Raw genomic sequence first — 16,463 nt, forward strand, 5'->3', positions numbered from 1 at the left:
GAGGAAGATTTACATTGAATCCTGGTGAGTACTAGGGACTGGATTCCCTGTGGCTGGTATCGCTGGCTGGAGGACATCTTGGAATTGGGCAGAGCCCATGCTGTGGTGACATCAGACAGTCGCCCCTGGCACAGACAGGTCTGGTGGAAGACATCTTGAAATTGGACAGAGCCCAGCGCAGTGATAGCATCAATGACATAGAGAGGACTAGTGGAGGACATCTTGGCATTGGGCAGACCCGGCACTGTGGTGACATGAGATAGTTGCTCCTGGTGCAGAGAGGTCTGGTAGAGGACAGCTGGGATTTGGGAAGAGCCGTGTGCTGCGGTGACATTAATCAGGTACTTCTGGCGCAGAGAAAACTGGCAGGATCTGCTGGGGCTGAACCAAGCCTCTGGTTGGGACCCAATAAGCAGATAAAAAATAGTCGCGACTGTGACGTACACATGGTACAGCCTAACTTGTGGATTGGCACAGAGGCTGGAGGCCAGCCTGCACCATCCCTGCATCCCTGCCTACCTCAGATAACAGCAAATTGGGGAGGCAACAAAAACTCAAGTCAGCATGCTTCAGAAAGGCCCTAAGCAATATGGAGAGGGCCAGAGACCCCCAGGACACTCCAGCCTGAAAGAAACGAGAAACATAACAAGAGACAGTAATAAAAAAAAATCTCCAGCTGCCAAACGTGAGAAAATAAGCCCAGGAGAAGTAAACACAGAAGATAACCAGCACAGTAACCATCCAATACTAAACAAAGCATCAGCCGAAAAAAGAAATACCTTCATGACCCCATAGACGAATTTAAACTGTACTTCTGATCCAAGTGAGGCAAGATATAAAGAGATTAATTAATGAAATGATAAGCCCCGCCCAAGAGAACACAGATAGAAGAACGGAGGAAATCAGAAAAGAAAGAGAAACTTCTGAAGAATTTAAACATAACCTAGAATACATGAAACAGATCCAAAGAGATTACCAGGAAATTAAAAACTCCATCAAACACTGGCAAAATGCCTTGACAGAAACTAAAATTAGTCTTTTGAAACTTGAAGAGAGATTTATGATATATGATCGTGAGAGAAAAGACCTCTTAAAAATAATGAGGAACCAGAAAAAAACAATTCAAAGGCTAGAAGATGACCAAAGGATACATAATTTATGAATAAAGTGTCTGAGTGAGGAAGCAGGAGTAACCAAAAATGAAACCCAAAGAATATTCACAGATATATTAAAGGAAAACTTCCCAAGTATAGGAAAAAGAAATGATATCCAGACAAAAGAGCATACAGAACACCAGCTACCTACAACCAAAACAGATCTACACCCAGACATATAATAATCAAGATTCCAGAAATCCACCAAAAGAACAGAATACTAAAAAGCAGCCAGGGAAAAGAAGCAGATAACCTACAACAGAAAAATTATCAAAATAACAACAGACTTATCAACACAAACTCTAAAATCAAGAAGGGAAAGGGGGGAATAGTCCAAGTCTTGAAAGAAAGTAATTTGCAACCAAGACAGATGTACCTAGAAAACTCTCTCTCAAAATTAATGGAGAAATAAGATGTTTCCAAGACAAGGAGGAACTGTGGGAGTTCATGGCCACCAACCCAACCCTACAGAGTGCTGAAGGACATTCCAGAGAGAAAAAGGAAGTGATACCAGGATTCCAGCAACAGTGGCAGAGAGGCCTCAATGAACAGGGCAGACAGTGGAATGAGGGAGTAAGGTGGACAAATTATAGCAGTTAAGTGGGGTAGCAGACATGAGGCAGAGACAGTAAGCTATAATCTTTAGTATGGATAGCTTTGATACACTATAAAAAAGGCAGAGGTCATTGTTAATAGTGTATCAGGATTTAAAAGACACAGTAGTCTTATCGCCCTGTTGAATTTAATTTGTTCTTGTCTGTCCACTCACATCAGATTTGAGGGCACAGACATCTGACCCAAAAATAGCAGGTTATACCATGGTAACTATCCTTAATTTCCTATTAACATAAACTGAAACCCTGTATTACTTACATTGTCTTACTATGACTGATCTTATTTGAATCCGATTCATTAGACCGTGGTTTTGCCTTGGCTGATTTTATTTGAATTTGGTATGCTTGATAGTTTCAACCCTAAAAGTAGAGGCAACTACTCTGAAGATGACAAGATGTAAAAGACATCCATACTGGTTTTGATTATTAACAGCTTTCAACTCCTACAATGTTTTCAAAGTTGTGTTTTCATAAAAATAGCTATGTAATACTATGCTTAACTATATTAAGCCTGATGATGTGGACAAGTCTATTGAAAATAACAAGAGAAAGCATAGTAACTACAGTAGATTACCTAATATTGTGGTCTTATGTGTCTTTTTCATTGCATGTTTTTCTAGGAATTTGTTTTGCTGTCTTGTTATGATTTATTTTTTCCTATAATACAAAGAGGATAGATATACATGTAGAAATTCACACATGAGAAGATTTTTTATACTATTTACGGGAACAGATTATATAATGCAAGATGTAATGAACAGATACACTGAAGAAGAAAGACACTAAGCAACCCAATGCTAATTCTGTAGCATTATGATATAAAATCTAGCAATACTATTATTCACTGATCAGAGTGAAATTAGTCTAGTCTCTTAAGTTCAATTTCAGCATATATAAAGATAAGGATAGCTACTACGAAGAGAATGAGAGACACTATGGTAGTCATTATTGTCTTCCCCAATGTCAGATCTTGAAGACCTAAAAAGCCTTCATCATCCTGTAAAGATTTGATTAGTTCCATAATATGCAATATGTATTTAATGTGCGTGAAGATGGGACAACTATTTGGAAGAAACCAAAGACAATTAGATAAACGGTGAAGATCTCCAGTGAACTTGCTTTGAAATCTGTATTTCTTTAAATTGTTTCTTTTTGAACAGTTTTGTTCTGTTTTGGTATGTTTAATCTTACCCTCTTTAAGATAAAATACAAGTGTGTAGAACTGATAACCATATTACTAAGTTTTTGTTAGATCATTGAGCAGAACTGTTGGCAGTATCACTTTTTGAATGTCACTTTACATAATTTAATTTTGCAACCTGAACAACTATTTCTAAGATGACAATATGTAATGTATCAACTGGTGATTCCTTAGCATTTATTTTTCTGTAATTCTGTATTATTTCTACCCTTTTTTTGATCCCCATGTATTTTTTTGTTTCTTTCTCTTTAAATAAATTTTTTTAAAAAGAAAATATACTGCAGCAATTATCGACTTTTGATGTCCTTCCCCAATACCATTTTTAGTCACCAAGATATCTCTGCTGAAATTTTTCTTTAGATTATAATTTTTCTTTTACTTTCTACACCTAGATTCTTAGGGTTCTCTTTCAGATCAAGGTATCTTTTAGTTGGTCAAAGTCAGATATAAACGTCTGGGGCAATAAGGCTTCCATCATCTGCCAAGTGGATCCCTATGTATGTTGAGGCATTCATTTAAAATTCATGCAGTTTACTAGATTTCACCCTGGCTTTTAGTTTCATGTTGTGCAAAATCTCATATTCAGGTAGGTATGAATATATCAGCTGTAGCCCTCCCCATTAACTCCTGAACATATATGCCATCTTCCTGATTCCTTGGGAATGTGCATAAGCTTGCCAAAGCCTCTTATGGCTATTTCACTGCCCAGATCTCCCAGTTAAATTTTGCAGCCTCAGGCAATTATAGAATACTTTATTGCTTGCAGTTGAAATTGCTATTTCTTTTATTCTGTTTCATCTTCTTTGATTTTATTATATCTGATGGCATGGGCAATTATTTCAAAGATAACAAGATATATTATGGTAGCCATTTTGGATTTATTATCTTGTTTTGAAGTCCTGTATTGCATTCATTCTTTTGATTTATTCTATTCTATTCTGTATTGTTTGATTTTACTATGTCAGAAGGTATGGGCAGCTATTTTGAAGACAGCAAGAGGCATTATGTTAACCATTGTTGATTTCCTATCATCTTATTTTGTAATCCTTTGTCACACTGTCTTCTTTTGATTGGCTTGTTTTATTTTGCTTGGTTTTATTCTCTTTAAAATAAAATTTTAGAAAATGATAGGGCCTTGTTGAATACCTTTGTACATTCAACAGGGTTGTACTCCACCATAGTATCTCCCCTCCCTAGTGATTGCTAGTGGGATGCAAAGGTTCTGTCTTCTTCAACCAATATCAGTCCTTCTTAGGCTGATTGTGGTGACACTCACAATCCTAGCACTCTGGGAGGCTAACCTAGGAGTATCTAAAGTTTGAGCCTAGCCTGTGCAGCTTAGCAAGTTGAGACCCATCTTAAAAAATGAAAAAGATTAGAGGTATAATATAATATGAAGATTCAATTCTCAGTACCACAAATAATAACAGTAATGATAACAATCCTCCCTAGAGCACTATTTCCCTTGGCTTCACCAAAATTTTACTCAAAACCTTCCCAGTGTTACCTATCTTTCCTGAGAAGCATCTTTTACCTATAGTTAGTGGAAATAATACTAAGGTATTATTGTACAAAGCTATAGTTCCATGATGCCATACAGGGTTTACTTAATATTACTAGGCAATTAAGTATTTAGGATATTTCAATTTTCATTTAAATTTAAAATATTAAAGCAATTTTATGCTTATAATTAAAATTACAACTATCATTTGGTCTTCTTAAAAATATAGTAATTGGGAATTGCATAGAGCTATGTTCAAACCCTCTCAATACCACTTCCTGGCTATGTTGTCTTTGTGAGTCATTGCATTTCAGATTCTTTTTTTTTAAGATAGGGTCTTGCTATGTAGTTCAGACTGGCCTTGAACTTAGCAATCTTCCCCTGTTGGGATTATAGTCATGCATCATCATGCCCAGCAAATCATTGCTTTTGAAATGTTTATTCAGATATTAACGGAGATAAATACCTACTTTTGCAACACTGTTATGAGGATTTGAAATATCATGTACAAAAAAACAAAGATTAAAACAAAACATAAAGCTGGGTGTGGTGGTACATGCCTATAATCTCAGGACTTGGGAGGGAGAGGCAGGAGTTCTGCCATGAATTCAAGGCTGGCCTGAAATATATAGTGAGTTGAAGACCCGTCTGAGCTACATATCTACCCTCTCACAAAAACAAAAAATAAATAAATAAAAAAGAAACATCATAAGAAGAAACATCATGCACAAAGGGCTTAGCACACTGCCAAGTATAGAATAGGTGACACTATAGTATAATACTTACTCTGGATAGTTTGATGAACACTAGGTTATTGATTTTTGTAGGCCAACCTACTCCCCCACTCCTGCAAGGATTTTTGTAGGCCAACCTACTCCCCCACTCCAGATGCTGATCCTTCTTTGTGAGGTTTTTCAAAAAAAGTAATCTTTGTATTTTTTCTCTTATTTTTAGGCAGTGGGCTATTATTTATCACCACTACCACTGAGGCTGATTCTAAAAGTAGCTTCTATTTCCTATCTTGCCTAACAGTTCGCTGCTTCTGCTCTGTTATACACTGGAAATCAAATGACCAAATTGTCAGTGTTTCAATTAAGAATAAAAAAGTTCGAGCAGGAGGCTAAGTGATTCTCTTTAGGGAAAATATACATACCCTGTTAGATTATTATAGCACAGTCTGATAGCTGATCTTGGACAATTTAAATCAGCAATGGTGAACTTTTTAGAGAGAAGTACTTGAGTACAACACAAAACTCACTTATTTATCTCAAAATACCCAAAATGCAATTAAATCTGAATACTAAGCTTTTAGTTTATAACAACCAACTCATACATTAATATCTTTCATCTTATAAAGAAAAATGAGTAACGTGTGCCATAGATTTGCCACCACTGATTTCAATTATTTTCATGATCCTAAATACATTCTATATAATCAAAAAACCACATAAATGAGAGAGTGAGCTATTACTATACAGTGTAGAGTTAATGATGGGACAAAAGAGGGTTGAATCTTAGAAACACATTAGTAACCAGAAGGAACAAATATTTAGCTATTATTCTTATTCTTGTAAGTTACCAATTTGTCAAAATGGTAGGAAGGTAATATATTGAGCATCTATTACCTCAATGTTTGAACTGCTTTGAGAAGAACTATAATATCTATTTATAGAGATGTTTAGAAAGGCTAAAGTAACTTATTACAGCTGAAAAGTATCAGAAACAAAATTTAAACTACAAGGTGTAGTTCAAAAACTTTTAAAAATTACTACAGTAAAAGATACATTGTCAATAATCATTGTCAAAATACTCCTCACTTTAAAACACTTATCCTTCTTTGCACTTACTGAAGCAGTTCTGTAAGTTCTCTTTTGTTTGTGTTGTATTGCCTTTGGTTATGTTGTCATGGCTATCTCAAGCCAAAATATTTACCTTTCACAGATTTTTGACTTGGGGGAAGATCCAGAAGCTGCAAAGTGACATATCTAGTGAATAACACCACTGTAGGATAAATTTCTGTAATGTTTTTACAAGTCTGCCTTTCTGTTGGATGGCACTCAACAACAAAATTCACCAAATTTTGATCATATCTTATAAAGACACTTATGAAAGAGGACATCAAGAATTGTTTCAGAAAGAAACAAGAATGATGAGATAAAAGAGTGTCTGAAGCAAAGGGGAATATTTTCAGGGAGATTAATGACAATGTTTCTTTTAATGTAATACCTTTTAATATTCCATATTCATATTCCATAAATTTGGAAGTATTTTTTTCTGTCTTTTTGAGACAGAGTTTACGATGCAGTTCAAAGTGGCCTTAAACTTATTTTGTAACCCAGGCTGCCTTCAAACTTGCAATGATCCTCCTGTCTCAGCCTCTTGAGTGCTGGGATTATAGGCAGGCGCTTATGCCACTGAGCTATATCCTGATTTGTAGTACTGAGATTACAGGCGTGAGCCACCACTCTCTGCCTAATCTGTTTCAAAGCTCAGTGTTCTTTTACAATAAGGTGACTTGTAGAATAGACTTAATCTCCTTCTTGCACAAAATGTATTTCTTCAAAATCAGCAATAAACAATGGGAAAGTGAATAGAAACAGAATACTATATACAATCACAGCTATATATATATATATATCTCGAGCTCTTAGGAATTAATTTTAATTATATGCTTTTATGGAAAAAAAACCCAATTCTACCAAGACATAAAGGAAGAGAACTGAATAAACGGAAGAGGTAAACTATGATGTTTAGATGGTAATATGCACCACCATAAAGGTTGTCAGCATTCTCCAAGTTAATCTATAAACTGAATACAATATCAAAAAAGCCAACAATATTTTGGTGGTACTGAACTAATTCTAAATTATAAACAAAAGTTCATGAGTTCAAGAATATGCTGCACAATTCTGAAACAAGTTAAGGATGCAAATTTGCCCTAACTGATATTAAGACAAATTATAAACCTTTAATAATTAAAAGAATAAGACACTGATTAGGGATCAAATAGGAAATAGAGCAAAATAGAATCCAGGAATAGATTCATATATATATGGGAACTTAGTACACAAGAAGATGATAACAGAAGTCAGTAGAGAAAGAAGGCATCATTTAATAAGTGGAACTAGGAAATTTATTAAAGAAAATAAAATTTGATCATTTTTTTCAGCATACTCACTATATTGCTTCCTATTATGGTTTGAAAACTGGTGGTCAACTTAATGCCAGCTGGATTACATCAGCATGCATTGAGAGAAGATGCTCCACCTGAGGAGGGTTGTCAGGATAAATAGGTGGAGAAGAAGAGCGGTGGAGAGAGGGATTGAGGCATTAAGGAGGCATTGTGTGTTCTACTACGAGTTGCTGTCTGAGCTGTTGGTTCTCCTGGAGAAGCTTTGGTCTTCACATCGAGCATTGCTTCCTGGTTCCAGAGGGGAAGACATGTGCTGCCTGGTTTCCAGGATGAACTCCTTACGCTGCTTCCTGGCACATACCCGACTGTGCTTGTCGTCGGAAGAGCTCGGGGTTTCCATGTCGATGAGGACAGCTGTGGTTCCTTTCAGGACAGCCCCGCTCTTTGTTGTGAGTGTGACTTCTCGGCTCCAGTGTAGAACCCTCATCCCACTAGCACAGCTCCTTCATCCTGCTGGCATAGACTTTCTGGCTTCCACCACTGACCCTTGGGTCTTCCTGGCACGAATCCATAAAAGGGACTGGCGTGAGTCCTTCTTGTGGGCTCTGGCCTTCCAGTTGGACTCGTGGAGGTGTTGTCCTGAGCTCTGGGTTTTTATCTGGACTCATATAGGACACTGCCGTGGGGTTTAGACTCTTGATTAAATAATCTATGTCTTTGGTATTGCAGATAGATTTCCTGCATTCTCCTGTGTTAACTTTCGGTGACCATTATAAAAATATTATAAACTCCATGTTCTGATCTGAATTGTTCTCTGTGTCCAACCCCTGACTACAACACTTCCTGACAAGGAAGACACTATAAAATTATAAGAAAATGTAGAAAACTATCTTTATGACCCAGGGATAGGGAGAATTTATTACATAGGATCACAAAGGTAGTACATATCCTAAAGGTTGTTCAATGGATTTAACAAAACAAAAATAAATCCCAGTGATCCTTGCCTGTAATTCCTGTTACTAAAGAGTTGAGGGAGGAGGACTGCTCACCTGTGTAACTTAGTGAGATGCTTTCTCAAAATTAAAAGGGCTGGGGATGTAGCTGAGTGGTACATACGGTGCACTATATGTAAGGCTCTGAATTCAATCCATAGTACTGCAAAAATCTCCCAAAAACACAAAAAAAACCCAAACAAACAACAATCCACAACTACAGAACTGTGAATGAATATACAAATGTGTAAATAAATATATGAAAGATATCTTTAAAAGATACACATCAAATATCCAAGAGTGGATGACTAGATATGGAATGGAGAAGGAAACTGGATTTTGAGGACCGACTCAGAAAAAAACAAATGAAGGGTCATGCATGGACTGATGATAAAGTATTATAAACTGAAGAGATACCTTAACAATTATTTGTAATATTTGAAGTGTAAGCCAAACATAAAAGAAAAATCTTCCCTTCCTGAAATATCATAAAGACAATTATTTAAATGAAACGTCAAAAAAGTAAAAGCTAGAGGAACTGCAAATGTTCATCGTCCTGTCACATGGCTTACCGGAGAACACAGCACATAAGTAGCAGATGGGTAGGGACATTAGCTGGATTGAGCATACTGGGTGTGTCTGACTTCATACATGCCAGGAAAGCCCGCATCCTTCGGTTCTTGTCCTCAACTGCTTTGCCCAGCCAGAGCTTCTTGAGGTTTGGGCAGGTCCATTCCCGAAATGTCAGTGCAGACACCAGCTCAGGAGTTTGAGGTGACTTCCCTTTATAGGCAGACCATTCTTTAAGAATCACTGAAGGAACTAGAAAACAGATATGGAGGAAAAGTAGGCTGTAGAACATCTGACCATTTCAATAGCTAGCTATTACTAACAGAATCTATCACATTTCAGTATCTTCCTTTGTTTTTTTTTTTTTTTTTTTTTTGAGACAGAGTCTCACTATGTAATTCAGGTTGACGTTGAACTCACTATGTAGCCCATGCCAGTCTCAAACTCATGGCAATCTTCTTGCACCAGCCTCCCAAGTTCTGGGTATACAGGCATGTACCACCACACTTAGTTTCTTCTAAGTTTTTGTTATTGTAATTTTTATCATTATCAGTAGTAAACACCAGTTGCAAGCATTTATTAGGTAGTGGAACGTTCTAAGTATTTTGCATATATTATCTCACTTAATCTTTGTTAAAAGACCATGAGAGGGACATATTATGATGACATTATAAAACAATATTCATTTTTCAGAAAAAAAATCAAAGTCCAGTATCATAGAATTTGTAATTACATTGAATTTAAGTAGGTATACCAGGCTAGGCAAAGAAGTCTAAGAAGCATTATGTGAATATTTGGTTTCATGACAGACTAAGGGATTTCACAAAATTCTCAAAACATCAACATGCTGGCACGGTTGATTCATGCCTACAATCCCAGTTACTCAACAGCCTTAGGCAGATGGATCACTGGAGCCCAGGAAATTAGGGTCAGTTCAGGAAATGTAGCTAGACTTTTATCTCAAAAAAAGAAATCATAACAATAACTCCTCCAAGTCAAACAGTTTTTAGATTTAAAAAGATAACAGACCAGAAAAATATGGCTTCTCGGGCTTCTAAACTATGGTGATAAACTTATAAAACAGTGAATCTGACAGGTGTGGTGGCACATGCCTATAATCCCAGCACTCAGAAGGCTGAGGCAGGAGGAATCACCGTGAGTTCAAGGACAGCCTAGACTACATAGTTCAAGGCCAGCATGAACTACATAGCAAGGCCCTGTCTCAAAAAAAAAAAAAACCTCAACTAGATCCCCAGTCCTCCTCATTTAAATTTTGAAATAAGAGCTCACTAAATTGGCCAGGCTGGACTCAAAATTTATGATCCTCTCAAGTAGCTGGAATTACAGGCACGTGCTATCACATGTGCCTTTTGGGTTTCTTTCATTTCAGATGCTTACTGTCTACTCAATCACTCAAATTAGAGATTTAGTAATCATGCCAGAGTCCTCTTTCTCATTAACCCCCAAAACATATTTTTTTTACCAGGGTCCTGATGTTCCTAACCCAGTCTCCCTTCCTCCAGTCTCCTCTTCTCTAAAACAACAAATAATGCAATAGTCCAGAGAGCACTTTTCACTTGACAGAAGTCTCCATCCTATTTGTTCCTATGTTCATCCGGTTTGGTTTTTCTGAAACCCATGCTTCACAGCCATCAGAGTGCTCTTTAAAACATCTTTTTTGCAGTACTGGGGAGCAAAACTCAGAGCTCAAGCATGGTTGTTGAATGCTCTATCACTAACCTCTATCCAGTGTCAAAAGTGTTGTTTTGTAAATAATCTTCTTTGATTGAAATCATTATAAATTCATAAGAAGTTGCAAAAGCAACAGGAAGTTCTGTGTATACATTACCTAGTTCCTTCTACTGGTTACATCTTAAATAATTATGACACCAAAGCCCAGGAATCGATATTGTAACAATATGTGTGTGTAGTTCTACCATATTTGCTTGATAATAAGACCTAAACTAGAAAATAAGCCCTAGCGTGATTTATCAGGATGCTTGTAATATAAGCCATATACCCCAAAATAAGCCCAAGTCAAGACCTGCTTCACACACACAGTGACCCTCTATAAATCCAGGGAACTGGGTGCCAGAGTCCCAGGGCTGAGGGCATAGAAGAGGATTTCCAACAGACCCGGGGGAAGCCTTAGAATAAAACTCGAAACACTAGAAACACAGAAATATAGGAAAATGACAAAACGAAAGACCATCAGTCAGACACATTTAGTACATGCACAAGGGTTATATATAGTGAGCCCATGATGGACATATTGAATTATAAAGTATAATTAAACATAAATAATATTGACAATATTTAAAGCAAATGATGATATAAATTATAATTAAGCATTTGTAAATACCCAAAAGTGCCTTGGGATGAGAGGTAAATACCAATGGAAACAGATGAACTCAAGAGTCATTGTCAAATAACCAACTAGAGTACAAACCCCATGCACAAATAATGTGCATAATTAATAATGAACAGGCATGCTTGAGTCTAATATGAATCTTCATAATTCAATACTCTGCATGGTATAACTGATGTACTTAATGCACTTATGTGAAACAATTATTTTTTAAAATTTTGGTGCTTATTATTTTTTGTCACTTCTCTATGAACCATTATTCTTGCTGCCACTTCCTTCTCGTAAGTCTTCAATTGACACTTGACATAATGGAAACTGAAGGCTATCCTGCAAGAGGTTGAGACCTGGGTGAAGAATTCATCTGTGAAAATCACTGACAGCTGCATTTCCAATGCACTACAAGCAAGATACACAGATAAGAAGTTCTGGTTTATGGAGAGTTCTACTGCTGGACATAAGAGATTGGGGCCAATGGTTCTATAGCAAATGGAGTCATAAGAAATTCAGACCAGAATTCTGGGTTTGGAGAGTTATGAAAATGTTTCTGAAAAAGATAACAACTGTACCTGAAAAAAATGTAATATTTATACATGAGTGTTTACTTTTGTATATGAATAGATATAGACTGTTGTACATGAAAAAATGACATTCCCCTAAAAATGAGCCCTGCACATCTTCTGAGCAAAATAATTTAAGACTGGTCTTAAATTTTCAGGGAACTATGGTATGTCATGCCGATCCATGTAGCCACATCTGCAATCAATATAAAGGACTAGCTGGGCATGGTGACACTATGATCTCAGCACTCAGAAGGCTCAGGCAGGAAGATCTGATGTTACAGACCAGCCTGGACTACACAGCACATTCAAGGGTTATATATAGTGAGATCCATACCAGACTAGACTAGACTAGACTAGACTAAAGACAGAAAACTAGCTAAGTGCAGTACTGTATGCCTGTAATCCTAGCTACTTGAAAGGTTGAAATGGGAGGATGGGTTAAGTTTGACAAATTTCAAACCAGCCTAGGTAACTGAAGAACAAAGAACCTCTCATAAAAAAATAAATGAATAAATAAACAGTTCCATGACCATAGATTTCTAGTGGGCTGTACTTTACAGTCACATCAAATACTTTCTAGCACCATCCTTACTCATGGTAACATTAATTTATACTACATTTTACAATTTTGTCATTTTCAAAATGTTACAAAAACGGAATCAGACAGGATAGAATTTTGTGACAGGCATTTTCACACAGAATAATAACCTTGAAGGTGGGGTCTGCTGGTGCATTTCTGTAATCCCAGAATTTGGGAGGCTGAGGCAGGATTTAATGTCATGATTTTGAGTTCAGCCAGGGCTACAAAATGAGGTTTTGTCTCCAAAGAGGGGAAAAAAGTCCTTGAGATTGATCCATGTTGCTCAAGTGAACTACATTTTTTGTGGCACTGATGTATCATAGCTTAACCACTCACCTACTGAAGGATATACAGTTTGGAGCTATTGAGAATAAAGCTATTGGGGCGAGGGAAATAGCTCAGTGGCATAATGCCTGCCTGAATTCAATTCTCTGTACAAAAAAAAGCTATTTTGCATATATGAGGCCCTAGATTTAGTCCTCAGTATTACCAAAAAAAACACAATATTATATATAAATAAATAAAAGTAAAGCTTTTCGTGTTCTCCTAGCATGCACAAGGCCAGGGTTTGATCCTCAGTGAACAAAGAATAAAAAGCTGTTTCATGAACAAGTTTCTACATAAAAGTAAGCCTTCATTTTCCTGAGATAAATACCCAAGAGTGTAAGTACTAGGATGTGCAGTAAGTCTATTTTTACTTTTGACAGAAACTCACAAATTACTTTCGAAACTGTCAGTGCCTTTGTACTGTACATTCCACCAGCAATTTACAAAAGAGCTAGTTTTTCTGTACCCGCCCCCGGCATTTATTACCATTATCACTATTACTCACCTTAGCTGTTTTGATAGGCATGTAGTAAAATTTCATTGTGGTTTTAATTTGCATTTCTCTAATGATTGTTAGATATTAAACCCATCTTACATTTTATTTGCAATATGTTTACCTGCATTAGTGAAATGTCTGTGCATGATATTTGCTGATTTTCTTTTCTCTTTCTTTCCTTTTCTTTCTTTCTTTCTTTCTTTCTTTCTTTCTTTCTTTCTTTCTTGTTTTTTGTTTGTTTGTTTTCATGACAAGGTCTCGCCATGCTGTGTAGGTTGGACTTGAACTTGCTTATGTAGCCCAAACTGGCCTCAAACTCACGGTGATCCTCCTGCCTTACTCCTCCATGTGTTGAGATTACAGGTGTGAGCCACCATGCCCGGCTGATTTTTGCTAATCAGATTGTCTTTGTAATGTCCAGTTTTGAGAAGGAAAAGGGGTAAAAAAACAATCGAGATGTATTAGGTACAAATACCAACTCTCCACAAGAATGTAATCAATATGTACTGAAAACATGTAGTAATAAAAAATATTGAAAAAATACTCACTTTTGAGATTTCTGTGTTTTAGAATTACTGTAGCAACATAATAAGTCTTACAATTAGGTTCAATGACTGCTGGAAACTGATCTTTCATAAATTGCTGGTGGGAGTATAAAAAGGTAGTGCCATTCTGGAAAGTAATTTGTTTAAACGTATGAACCTATTTAATTATGAATTTATAGTTAATCCAGCACAATTAAAAATACTATCAATACTAGGAAGTGCTTTTGCAGCTTTCTAAAGAATTGGTTGTAGTCTCTATCCCCCCACCCCGCATGACTGAGCTGCCTCAGGACTGCCACCATGGGCCCATCCCTAGGCCAGGCACCCCGGGCCACCCTCTGACTGCGGCCTCAGGCCAGCCACTTGGCCAGGCACACCAGGGACACCCCACCCCTGCACGACTGAGCTGCCTTTGAGTACTGCAGCAGGCCGGCCCCTCAGGCGGGCACCAGTGGGTCACATGGAACTTCCATCGTGAGCCTGCCCCTCGGCTCAGAACACTTGGGACACCATGGGCATGACTGAGCCAACTGCTGCCAAAGGCCTGCACTTTGGCCAGGCACGCCTGGGATACCCTCTGCAGGACTGAGCCACCTTGCCTCAGACCACTGCCTCTTAGGGAGGCCACCCACCTCTTAGACCTAGTACCACCATTGATCTCTGGATCTAACCCCTTCTCCCAGAATCTTGGACTTCAGTAGATTACTGTGCTGGCTGGATGCGAGATTCAGGAACCCCTCAACCAAACAGAAGACCTCAGTAGGCTCCAGTCAGTGTGGTGAGTTTGCCCCTAAAATAGAGGTCTGCAGTGCGTAAATAGGAGTGGAAATGAAATTCCCTCCAACTGTAAGACCTTGAGGAACCTGGGAGGAGTGTGGGTAATCCCCTCCTCTGCACAGAGAACATCAGACAGATAGAGGAGTGCACCAATAAGGCCTCCTCCAACTTGGAGAAAATTAAAAGAGCTTATGAGACCCCCAGTGACACAGTAGAGCTTCAGCTGACACAAACACTATAGACGGGAAGATGTGGTGACCTGCAACAACCTGAGGACATAACAGCAGTAGGAACTAAGAGTTGACCTACATCAATACTTCTAGGCTAGTTAGCCCAGAAAGAATATAGGACTCACCCAACACGACCTGTAGGAGGAATTCAGGTGATTGCCTCTCCTCTTCATTGTGGTACCCAGCAACTGGACAAACAACAAACACACAGTAGGACCCTAAAATTCATACTATGGACAGTTGAGACTGTTGAGATTGAAAGACCAAATATTTACCCAAAATGTGAAAATGACAAAACGAAAAGGCAAAATGCAATCTGAAACATCTAGTCCATCAGGAGCAAGTATAGGTGACAATAAAATAGAGGACTTTAAAAGTCATACCCCAGAAATCTCCAAAAAGATAGCAAATGAAGTAAAGAAAAAAAAAATCCATGAGGCTACATAGGAAATCAAATGAGAAATAATGTCTTATAAAAGACAGAAAGAACAACCTTAGTAAATAAGTTGCTGAACGTAGCTAGAGAAGAAATAGATAAGGAAAAAAAAAAACCACAGGAGCATGGGAAATTGATTGAAACTTAGAATGAACAATGTAAAAAACAAGCAGAATCCATGAAACAAATTCAAAGAGATATCCAAGGAACAAAAAATTCTATTGAAAGCTGGCAAAATTGTTTAAATGAAGCTGAGGATACAATTTTGGACCTTATGAGAGGATTGCAAATAGAGATCATGAATGGGTGGAACTTATAAAAACAACAAAGCAGCACGAAATGACAATCCAGAAGCTTAAAGATGATGCCAAGAGAAACAATGTAAGACTAATAGGCATCAGTGAAGATGCTGCATGAATCAATGCAAATGATATAACTAAACTATTCACAGTAGAAGCAGCAGAAAATTTCCCAAACATGGGAAAAAATGTGATATACATATAAATGAGGCTTACAGAATGCCAAACAGTCACAACCAACATAAATCTACACCCAGACAAACAGCATAAAAACAGAATACTAAAAGCTGATAGAGAAAAGACACAACACACCTAGAGAGGAAAGCCTATTAGAATCATGGCAGACTTTTCAGCACAAACCTTCAGGTTAAGACGAGCTTGATGTGAAGTATTTCAAACCCCAAAAGGAAACAACATTCAACCCAGACTGATGTACCCAGAAAAACTATCTTTCAAATTTAATGGAGAAACAAGATACTTCCATGACAAAAACAACTGAAGAAATTCATGTTCACCAAACTAACCCTAGAAAGAGTACTGAAAGACATGTTAGATAGAAATAAAAATGATCACAATCTCCAGAACAACAACAGAAAGAAACTACCCGGCTGGACAAGAAAAAACAAGGGAGAAAAGCAGGAAACCAACAATAGGAACACAACATGGCAAAGTCAAGCCAA

The 16,463-nt window shown here is 37.5% G+C and overlaps 1 protein-coding gene across 16 annotated transcripts in view; it reads right to left on the reverse strand.

Moving 5' to 3' along the window:
* The window catches only part of LOC100720927 (constitutive coactivator of PPAR-gamma-like protein 2), a 478,018-nt gene that overhangs the window by 123,037 nt on the left and 338,518 nt on the right, over window positions 1-16,463 (reverse strand). For 12 of the 16 annotated variants that reach the window (XR_010046553.1, XR_010046554.1, XM_063245942.1 and 9 more), the window contains one exon: window positions 9,168-9,417. The exons of 1 other annotated variant lie outside the window; for it this stretch is intronic. Coding sequence is in view for 11 of the 15 variants with exons in the window: in XM_063245942.1 (XP_063102012.1) it covers window positions 9,168-9,417 (250 nt within the window). In the remaining 4 variants the exon portion in view is untranslated. Of the gene's footprint in view, window positions 1-9,167; window positions 9,418-13,675; window positions 14,169-15,173; window positions 15,237-16,463 lie in introns of those variants that run through there. 3 more of the 16 variants (XR_010046555.1, XR_010046556.1, XM_063245948.1) reach the window with 3 other exon arrangements.

This window comes from Cavia porcellus, unplaced genomic scaffold (assembly GCF_034190915.1).
Source record: "Cavia porcellus strain 051 isolate PalLab524CR breed Dunkin Hartley unplaced genomic scaffold, mCavPor4.1 scaffold_3, whole genome shotgun sequence".
Taxonomy (NCBI): domain Eukaryota; kingdom Metazoa; phylum Chordata; class Mammalia; order Rodentia; family Caviidae; genus Cavia; species Cavia porcellus.